We start from the raw sequence: 10,883 nt of genomic DNA, 5'->3' as shown, positions 1-10,883 counted from the left end.
CTTTTCCTTTTCTCTCCAAATCACTCCATCCAAACATAGTGGCCTCGTTTGGGAAGTGGCTATTTTAGTAGACTATTTTAGTTTTTGACTATTTTAGTAGGCTAAAATTTTTGTGTTTGGGAAGATGATTGAATTTTTTTGTGATTAGATGTGATGTTTGTGAGAGAAAAAGTGAAATAATTATGAATTTAATGTGATATTTTGTCTTATTAACTATTTTAACCTATTTTATCTTTTTTTGTGATTTTTAGCCTAAACTATGCTATTTTTTTTCTTCCCAAACACCCCCAGTGTAAAATATTTCCCCCCTTTCTTCTTCTCCTTCTTCTTCTGTCTCTGTGCCCTATCGCTCTCACTCTCGCACACTCTCAGTTCACTCCGTTTCAAATCGCTCCGAAAAAACTGGTAAGTTTCTTCTTCGATTGCGTCTCAGTCTCTACATTTCTTCAATTTTCAGATTTTCTTCTTCCTTTTTGTTATCCCGATTATTAGTTTGAATGAAAAAAGAAATCAGTTTGTGTTATTTTTATAATAATTTATGGGTTTTAAACTGCGAAATGTATTTCAATCACTACCATTTGGTTCTTTCTTTCTTCTAGGGTTTGTTTGGGCTTTGAATCGCCAAATACATTGCTATTGTTTAGCTATATTTGGGGGAAACTTAAATGTTCCTCACATTTACAGTTTTGTTTTCTCTTTGCATGGTAAATAAGATTAGCCTTAAGAAAAATAAGATTATTTTATTTTTAATTTATAAATTTTAGTGGAGCATTGTGTTTATTTAAGCTCTATTTATCATGGAACCTAAAGATTTCTTTATTTTGGGTTACTAATAAATTATTGAGCCAGTCTTGCGGCCATCATATAGCGATCATGATTTCTGCTCTGTAATTGAAACTTATTGGTTTGTACATTAGGGGAAAAAAATAACCAAACAATAAATTTTATTTTTTTTTAAAAAAAAAAAAGAGAGAAGAAAAGAAAGAAACAGTCAAAACAGTCAATTGTGTTATCACTTTGAGAAAAATTTAGTTGGTAACTTTAATAATCCCAGTTTATTGTTAGTCTCGCTACAGAGATTGGTTTTTAAGTTTTGTAGTAATTGGAAAATCTGTAGATAGCAGTAATCGTTTTATCTGGATATTTGAAGCCTTTCCGCATCATGGTTTTCTTGTTTTGTCAGGTTTTGATGGCTTGAATTATTCTCTGAGTGCTTCTCTTGGTGGTTCATTGGCAACTCAGGTATATATATATATATATTTTAAAGTTTTATAGCTTATTTATTGGAGCTTGAGGTTGGGAGTAAATTTCATGCATGGGGGATGTTGGGTGGGGTTCTATTTGCAATATTTTGTAATTAATAATTGGTAATTATATTGTTCATCCATGTTTTTATTAAAGAAAAGGGGACTAAATTTTGTTTGGTTAACACAAATGTTGTAACTTGCATTTTGGTAGTTTAGATGATCTGTAAAGGTCTATACATGCCAAAGTGGAAGTGCTAAAAATGGGTACTTCAGAGAGAGGGCTGCCAGGGAGTGGACTTAGTGAAGATGGCGATGGGGTATTTTTTCTTCCATACAGAAAAATGAGGGCATTTTTGTTTTTAACACAAAAAATGACGGTATTTTTGGCTATTATGCATGGATTTCAATCGTGTTCATGTCTGTATATATAAAATAAGGGCAACGTAAGCAATCCATTTACAATCAACTTGCGAAAGGGAGAATCATGAATAGAAAATTGAACTAGATGGGAGGTCAGTGTCATTTACAAAATGGTAGGTGAGGTTTCTAGAATTACCATAAACGTCAAGAGAGGTCAATGTAATTTATCTTCAACTTCTAATGGCAATTGACAGAAATATTTGCTTTATTTTCTTTCTCCTTCCTTCAAGACGTGTAGTACCTTGACAAAGTCATTACTGCAATTAAAATTTGCTCATCTATCTTTCATATTTGGATTAAGTATGATATTTTTTGCATGGTTTGTAATGCATTTTAATTTTGATGGCATTATGTGATGCATTTTTATTTATTTATTTATTTTTTGATGTTTCTGTCCTAGGAAATCTGTTTTTGTTTTGTTTTGTTTTTTTTTGTCTCAAAGCATCTTATGTAGTTTTCTCCCATTATTACCTTTCTCACAAAATCTAGGGAAATGTAGGTGCATTGGAATATTTGGAATTCTGTTTTATAAAATATTGACTTGGAGAGAAGCAATGGCACCAAATCCAAGAGTTGCAAGAGCATTTCGTGCTATGAGGAGTATTGGCATCATTGAAGAAAAAGTGAAACCAGTCTTGAAAAATCTTTTAAAATTGTATGACAAAAACTGGGAACTTATTGAAGAAGAAAATTACAGAGCCCTCGCAGATGCTATATTTGACCAAGAGGAGACACAGGTGCGTCTCTCTCTCTCTCTCTCTCTCTCTCTCATGTGCGTGTTTTATCTTACCTGACAGCCTTCTTTTTTTGTTAGTCAGACTGTTTGGCTCCTTTATTTTTATTAGTTTATTCCATCTGTTTATTTTAAAATTTTTGAACCAATTTCATTTAATTCATCTTTCAGGCGTCAGAGCAAAAGAAGAAACATGAAATCACTGATGTATGTGGCCTATCATCATATTTGTACTGATTCAAGATGCTGTTATCTCACTTCCTCATATGATATATTCACTTACTGGTTTTAATTATTGACTCTTTTTTTCCCTCCCCTTTTTTCTTTTTTTGTCTGAGACTAGAAAGAGGAAATGGATGAAGAAGCTCAGATGCATGAGGAGCCCGAACGTCCCCTAAAAAGGTTGCGCTTAAGGAACCAGAATGATCATGTTTCACCTTCTTTTGGATTGGGTGAAACTTCATCAAGAGGGCCACCCAAAGTGGAGGAGGCTGATCTGCCTGAGACTTGTCCCGAACAACAGTCACAGGATATGACACAGTCACCACAGCCACTTGTTAGAAACAAAGGAAAGCAACCTGTCTTGCCTAAGCCCGTGTCAATACAGGATAGTTTTGAGCCATCTCAGCCAGGTGCTGCTGACAGAACTGAGCCATTTGCTACAAGAACTGAATCTGATTTGGTCCCTCCTCCAGTACGTCTCACGGGAAAAGGAAAGGAACCTCTCTTACCTCAAATTGCTCCAGGAATTTCTGTGAGGTCGCCTCATGCAGTGCGCTTGAAAGAACCAATGGGTGACACTGGCATTGTCCTTTCACCCAAGCCGCACGTACATGATTCTCGTGCTTTGATCAAGCCTAAAGATGAGCCATTCACTGATGACATACTGCAGTCAGAGGTTCCTAGTGCAGTGATTCATGGAGGTACATCTTATTTCCTGTGGTTGACCTGTGATAATTTTAAGTGCTTATTGATGACTGGCATCTTATAGCAAAATGATAACTTTCACAGTATCTCTGCTGGAGGACTAGTTAAAAATTGTGTTATTTGAATAATGCATAAAGTTATACCATGGATCTTATAGCTGGTCTGTACCCTTTCAAGCTTATTCAGTGGACTTGTCTCTGGGCTTTGTCACTTAAAAGTTGTTGGCCTTTGTTGGTTTATGTGATCTATAAAAGCTTTCTATTTAGTGACTTCTATGGTTGATTATTTTAAAATAGTAGGAATGAGTCTTACTTGAAGTTATCAAATATTTGTGTGAAATCTTTCATTTTTGAAGACATATCTATCCCAACAGAACCTTGTCCCAACATATTTTGATACGTTGCTAACATAGATAATTTATTAAAATTTATATTGTTTGATGGTGATATGTTGATGAATTTATTGATAATGTTGTTAGTGTGTTCATATCATTGAAGGTCAGTTATATCAATGTTGTTCGGTTATTGGATATAACAATTTATATGATCAGTAGATTTTTCTTCTCTCTCTCTCTCTCTCTCTCGGTGATTAACATACACATAGACGACTAGTATCTTTCAACTAATGATGGTCAGCTTTGTTTCTTCAAATTTTACAGAGCCATTAAGAATAGAAAATTCTTCAAGTGCAAATGGCTCAATTGGAGCATCTGATGGTCCTGAACATGTTGTATCCCAATCTGTAGATGGGGAAGCTAGAAATGATGGTGTTCTAGCTTCATCAAATGAAAGGAGAACTGATTGCAAGCTTGCAAACAATGTGGATGGGTCTCCTTCTAACTTAGATATTGCTTCCTCACACTATGGAGAGGTAAAAATTTCTTTGACCTGTAATTTTACTCTTGGAAAAATCTGATTTCAAAATGGTGAACGATAAATGTCTTAGTCTTAGATCATATGAAGTCCTAGACCCAAGTTTTTATGTGATTAAACTAATGAAAGATATGCTTGAGTATTTTCAGGAACTGGGAACCGACTCTGCCAATAAATCACAGGAAACAATTATGCCAGCTGTTGATTTATTGAAACAATCTAATGCACTGGATGCTTTGGGTGCTAGAGTAAAGCCATTTGGTGCTTCTAATGGATCAGTCATTACCCCATGTGCTGTTGAAGTAGCAGAGTCTCAAATTCCAAGACTTCCATCATCGTCCAATGGGACAGATGACTGCACACAAACTGATAAGAATACTATTGAGAACATCGGTGAAATTGATGAGGAAAAGGAACAGAATAGTCTTGAGCATGCAAATCCTCATAGTCTGTTGGTTCAGCAGCCTGATGATATAAAGTCTCTTCATGATGCTAATGACATAGCCAAAGGACAAGAAAGAGTTGTGATTTCATTGGTAAATGAAGTCAACAATGAGTGTCCACCATCCTTTCACTATATACCCAAAAATGCAGTTTTTCAGAATGCTTATGTCAATTTCTCTTTGGCTCGGATTGGGGAGAATTGTTGTTCGATTTGTCTTGGCGATTGTTTATTATCGTCAACACCTTGTGCTTGTGCAAATGAAACTGGTGGTGATTTTGCATACACCTTAGAAGGCCTGGTTAAAGATGAATTTTTAGAAGAGTGTATTTCGATGAATCGCGATCCCCAAAAGCACTGCCACTTTTATTGTAAGGAGTGCCCACTGGAAAGATCAAAAAATGATGATATTATAGAACCATGCAAAGGTCACTTAGTGAGGAAGTTCATAAAAGAGTGTTGGTGGAAATGTGGCTGCAGTAAGCAGTGTGGTAATCGGGTGGTACAGCGTGGTATAAGTTGCAATTTGCAGGTGAGAATTTGAGCCAAAAATCTCAGGTTTATGTATTTATTAATTATTATTATTATTATTATTTTAAATTGGAGTTTTTTGGGAACTTTGAATTTTGAAAAAGAGTAGTAAACCTTACCAATTTTTAACACTTGAACTGTGATATCGGTAAAGCATAAATCAAATTTCTAAAATAGTAAAACAGGCTATAAATGCACACTATGTGACTCTTCCAAGGCAAGCTCTTGAAGCAAAAAATCCAAGATTTCATTTTTTTATGAAGTTCTTTAGAAAAGGGTCTCTTTAAAAGTGAGGCTCAGCAATGTTTACATATTCTGTAAATAAACTTGCTTTCAATAGGATCTTCATGTTAGTTTACATGTAATTCTATGACTAGTTTGCTCTGTTTTGCTCCCCCTATCCCCATGTTTCAGGTGTTTATGACTCCTGGAGGAAAAGGATGGGGTCTTCGTACCCTAGAGGACCTCCCAAAAGGTGCATTTGTATGTGAATATGTTGGGGAAATATTAACCAATGCAGAGCTCTTTGAGCGAGTCTCGAAAAGCCCCAGCAGTGAGGAGCATGCATATCCTGTGCTGCTTGATGCTGATTGGGGTTCAGAAGGAGTCTTAAAGGATGAAGAGGCTCTTTGTTTAGATGCAACACATTATGGAAATGTTGCAAGGTTTATTAATCATAGGTAAGTTCAACAAAACACAGAAGCGCATATGCCCTTGTGGCTTCCTCTTAATTATTACCGTGTTCTGATCCCTGTTGGTTGTTCCTGAGTCATTAACATTTTGGTTTTACTCTGAAATTATCATAACTGATGTGTATATGTATAATAAAGACGCTACCAGGATCTTTATTGATACAAGGTATTTAGATTATGTTTCATGACTTGTAATTTTTAACTTCACTTTACAATAGAAGAAAGGGAATCGCTCTCAGTACTAACAATAAAGAAAAATTCAAACAAAGGAAAAGGAAAAGGAAAAAGAAAAAGAGATAGTCCAAGGTAAGATATAGAGAGGACCAAAAAAATAATTATGGGTGGCAACAGATTGAGTCCTTAACAAATCTGGCTTTTTCATGTGATGCCTCAATTAAGCCTTGAGCCTTTGGATGTTCAATTTATATCTGGTGTTGAAACATACCATTTCATGACGTGTAATATCTAGATTTCTAGATTTTCTTCGAACTGTATTTTTGTTCTCTCTCTCTCTCTCTCTCTCTCTCTCTCTCTTTCTCTCTCTCTGTGGCACTTGCATTTAGATTGCATCCTAGCATTTTTTGCATTTACATTTTAGTTTACATCTCTGTCATCTCTCTCTGCTTATCTTCTTCTACTTCTTTTGGTGTTTTCTGAAGTTAAATCTTCATTTGGGTTTTAATATTTAATAAATTTATTTCTTATTCCTCTAGATGTTTCGATTCAAACTTGGTTGAGATACCTGTGGAGGTGGAGACTCCTGACCATCATTATTATCATGTATGGATCTCAGATACTTCTGCACATCCTTCTGCCTCTGGCCATTACTTGTGGTGCTGACCTAATCATTTAAGTCTGGAATGTAATATAGTTTGTGTCTTCCCTTTGTGCAGCTTGCCTTCTTCACAAGCAGAAAGGTGCAAGCATTGGAGGAACTTACGTGGGTAAGTTAGTTTTCATTAGATTATGTTTTGAAGTTATTCATGTGACAGTGTGGCTGTGCACTTTCACTTAACATATATATATATATACATACTAGAAGGTGTGCACCGCCATATCGGTGTGCTTAAAATGGGTAGTTAGAAATCTATGGTGTAGTTGAATTCAGCAATTGCAGTTGTAGTTATAGAAGGGCATTTTTTATTTAAAGTAAGCGAACATATTTTCATGAGGTTAGGCTTTGTTTATCAAATTGTTTTGAAAAGCTGAATGTGCTGTGAATTTGGAAGTTGTCATCAATGCGGATGATCACAATTATGGAGGTATCCCCATCAGTACCTTGTTGAACCTATCAGGCACTCATGACTTCATCTCCAAAGACTCTAAAATATGCTTGAGGTATCCAAAAGAATCATTTCCCTGAAGACCCTGAATGTGTTCTGGTGGATTTGTATTGCCATTTACTTGACTGACGAAGTTACGTAAAATCTTCTGAAGCTGTGAAACATAGCCTAAGGTTTACTGTATATGTCATATAAGAAAGAGGTTGGCAGATGGCACAAACATTTTGACATGTTCTGGCATGCCGTTTATGAATTGTATATGACTCTTATCTGATTGTGAGGTTTAATTAATGGTTGCACAAAAAATGACCTGTTAATGTTGCCTGTATTGCACAGTACAAATCTAGTCCACTTGGAATGTCTGCTAATGAGTTTATACATCGTGCTACAAGCGCATACATGCAGTTTTCCCTCAAAAAAAAATTTCAAAACCAATTGTGTGCTTGTATACTTGTTTACTTTGCTTGGAACTCAATTGACAAATTATCGATGCTTATTATTTAAGCTTGGTTGATGCATAAAAAAGAGTTGTTGGGGATTTGTTTTTGTTTTCTTTGTGAAGCTGATAAATGTGATGTGTCTGCAGGATTATGGTATCGATTTCGATGATCATGATCATCCAGTCAAGGCATTTAAGTGCCGGTGTGGCAGCAAGTTCTGCCGAAACATCAAACGCTCAAGCAGTAAGTGCTTACCTGTTGTAATGCATGAAGTTGTGTTTTCTTTTTTTTGGCATGACTAATTTGGCCTTGTTTTCTCATTTGAATGATAAAATATCTTTATAGTAGCTTGCTTGGGCAAGCTTGTGAGCATAATCTAGTCCACTTTGGTCCTTAAAAAAATGATCCTCTGACTTTAGTCCTTGCACTGCTTTTATCTTCTATATGTATGTACGTAACGTAATGTTGCACTTCTTGACGTGCCTGTGTTCTACTTTATCTTTCCATACTGGCATGCGTACATAGTTGAATTCCATGGTCTAATCTGGGATTGAATAGGAGGTACTGTCTGTTTTGGATAGCACATTGAAGTATGAGATTTTGATTCTCCCCTTGTCCTGTTTCATGTATTTATTTCCCTATCCATTGTTGTCTCATCATTGTCCTCATTGGCCTTTGTTTTCATATGTTATAGTTGTCTTAATTGGCTATCCCATCTGCACCTAGGCTTTCTTGTGTGATTCACTTAATTTAAACTATTGGAATTAAGGCAGGATATACATAAGAGCAATATATTATTTGAGTTTTGGTCAATTTTTGCAGCCACATCTGGTATAAGATTATCTTCATGTTTCAGCTGCTGCTAACTGTGATTGTTATCTGGCACAGGATCTAGATCTGCAGCGAGTAGAAGATGAACATGTGGGGTTCAGGAAGCCATTCACTATTTTCCTTCCCTTGTTGAAGTAAATTTGGTTAATGAGACTTTGCTCCCAGAGGTTATAACCTCTCAATTGACTGGATTTTGGGGTTATTATGAAAGCCTTGAGGAGTTGTTAGTTTTCGGGATGCTATTTTTAATGGTGGCACAGCTTTAACTTGACAGATACTTATAAGCTTGTGTGTCGCATGCCTATTATGTTGTATTCGTAGCATAAAGTAATTTGCTGGAGAATAAGGGTTGGCTGTGTCCGTTTCCCAGATTCAGGCTACCTACACTAAGCAAAGACTGGATAAAAAGTTGGTATTTAATTTGACATTTCTTATAAAAGCTTGTTTTCCCCATTGATATTGTGTATTATATGTAGCAGAGTAATTTGCTGAAAACAATGGTTGGCAATGTTGGTTCCCTGGCTTTAGGCTTACCTTATTTGGCTTTTATCATTTATGAGTGATGGTGCTTGAAAGGGTGGTTTGCTCAATGGCAAGGCTTATCGTTAGTGTCTCTAGTGGTTTGCGGGGGTTTGAACCACAGAACTGTCTCTAGAAATGGAGTTGTCTAACTTGGACTTTTTTTAGCAGGTGTCTTGTGCATGGTGTCGGTCTTTCATGTTTTTCAGGCGACATAAGAGTTGCTTAAATTCTAAATTTTTCTAGGCTTGGTCTTCCTAACTTGTTGCTTTTTTAAGCACTCCCCCTTGATTGAGTCTGATTTTAGTGGTTATTGGAATACAAGACAAGGCAAGGGGGAAGGGAAAAAAAGTAGTTTTCTTCTACTTTTTTTTATGTTCTCTCCAATTTTAAATTCGAATATAGTATTCATTTCATTGATGTTTTTATCTAGGAATTTCATGTCTAAATTATCATATTTAAAATTGAGCTATTTCAAATCAGTGACCAAATTCTTTAATTTAAAAGTCATAAATCTCACTGTAAACTTAAGGTAGAAATATATTAGACTCAAATATTGACTTTCAAAGGATATTATTGTCAAACACTAGGTGCAAAAAAAATCAGATTATTTCTCTTATTATTATTATTATTATTATTAAACTTCAAAATATACAATGATAACATGTGAAAGTAAATATTTGAATAACACTACCTCCCTAAGAGTAGTAGGCATTTTACCTATCTAAATATTACTATAAAGTATATATTTTATTTTACTTATCAACTGTTTTATGTTTTTACTCCAATCATGCTATTTATTTTAGCTATTTATCTAAATACTATTAATTTTATAGAATGTCACGTCAATAACAAAGATGGAGGGAAATGATCGTAATGATTAAATATATTTTGCTTAGCGTTGAAGGCTAACTACATGTAGCTAGTGAATATGAGTTGAGTCAAAATGCCTAATCATATGCCTAGTGCATTGGAATTGAAAAAAGTGAATCACACTAGGCATTTTAACTAACAAGTATCATATGCCTAGTGCATTGGAGATGCTCTAAGTCGGTTCGTTGCAAGATTCAAGTCAATTTTCTTGTCTTCCAAAAAGTCAATTTTCTTTTCAAAATGCTAAAATATTTATCTAGATATAAACAAATTGGCAAAACCAAAGCCATTTTTCAGCGTACGAGTGTCATTTTGCCCATTTTTTTGGCGCTGTTACTCCAATAATGTAAAAGTTTTTTTTTTTTTTTTATTATCACAATTACCATTCCTTTTCGGCCATTAGATCATCTCACCATAATCACAACCAGTTGATCACAATACAAAGACTGACAGATTTGCCTAGACACAAAAGTTCGCAGAGCCATTATTTGACCAGAAGAAGAAAAAGAAGAGAGGCTTTGAGAAGCATTTTTGCTAAAGAGATTAGCAAATACAATCAATATCTATTTCATTGTTGGCAGTTTACATATTTTACATAATTTCGGTTTCTACTTTTATCAACAGGCAGAAAGCCCTCTATGTCTATACAGGTTGTGTAGGAATGTTTACAGCATCATATAAACCAAACCAAGTCTTTAAGTCTCACTACTGGAAATTGTATTTTTGCCGACTAAAAATTTAGTCGGCAAAAGTTCATTTTTAGTTGGCAAAAGCTATTCACGACCAATTTTTTTGGTCACTACTTTGGTCGCCAATTGAGGGTCGGCAAAAGTAATTAGCGACCAAAACTTTTGTTAGTCGGGAAAAAGTTAGATTTGCCGACTAAATTTTTGGTGGCTAAATATATTATTACTGCAATTAATCCATTTAGTCGCGAAAAGTGACAAATTCCCGACCAAACATGTTAGTCGCCAATTTTCACATTCTACGACCAAAAAGTTTGGTCGCCAATTATCACATTTCACAATCAAAAAGTTTGGTCGCCAATTGTGACATTCTATGACCTCTTAGTT

At 35.2% G+C, this 10,883-nt stretch overlaps 1 protein-coding gene across 3 annotated transcripts; it reads left to right on the top strand.

The window, feature by feature from the left end:
* Positions 1-259: 259 nt before the first annotated feature.
* LOC114260970 (putative inactive histone-lysine N-methyltransferase SUVR2) lies at positions 260-8,871 on the top strand. 3 transcript variants are annotated; one of them, XM_082898075.1, is made up of 12 exons: positions 260-405; positions 1,184-1,242; positions 2,167-2,404; positions 2,572-2,607; positions 2,744-3,323; positions 4,073-4,197; positions 4,349-5,173; positions 5,587-5,852; positions 6,578-6,644; positions 6,758-6,808; positions 7,734-7,830; positions 8,476-8,871. In XM_082898075.1, the coding sequence occupies exons 3-12, from the start codon at positions 2,222-2,224 to the stop codon at positions 8,502-8,504; spliced, it is 2,259 nt and encodes a 752-aa protein (XP_082754201.1). In that variant the 5' UTR covers positions 260-405; positions 1,184-1,242; positions 2,167-2,221; the 3' UTR covers positions 8,505-8,871. The 3 variants fall into 3 exon arrangements, with proteins under 3 accessions (XP_082754201.1, XP_082754199.1, XP_082754200.1); XM_082898073.1 differs by having other exon boundaries at positions 3,986-4,197; XM_082898074.1 differs by having other exon boundaries at positions 2,157-2,404; positions 3,986-4,197.
* The last annotated feature ends 2,012 nt before the right edge of the window (positions 8,872-10,883 follow it).

Source organism: Camellia sinensis, chromosome 12 (assembly GCF_055761805.1).
Source record: "Camellia sinensis isolate YWXY chromosome 12, ASM5576180v1, whole genome shotgun sequence".
Classification (NCBI taxonomy): domain Eukaryota; kingdom Viridiplantae; phylum Streptophyta; class Magnoliopsida; order Ericales; family Theaceae; genus Camellia; species Camellia sinensis.
Note: the sequence above shows the minus strand (reverse complement) of the source record. Positions and strands in the feature narration are given on the sequence as shown.

Excerpts from the sequence above, each read along its gene's own strand:
- LOC114260970 (XM_082898073.1), top strand. The coding sequence starts at position 2,222 with ATGGCACCAAATCCAAGAGTTGCAAGAGCATTTCGTGCTATGAGGAGT. Across the intron at positions 5,174-5,586 it reads GTATAAGTTGCAATTTGCAG|GTGTTTATGACTCCTGGAGG; the intron begins GTGAGAATTTGA and ends CCCATGTTTCAG. Across the intron at positions 6,645-6,757 it reads CTGACCATCATTATTATCAT|CTTGCCTTCTTCACAAGCAG; the intron begins GTATGGATCTCA and ends CCCTTTGTGCAG.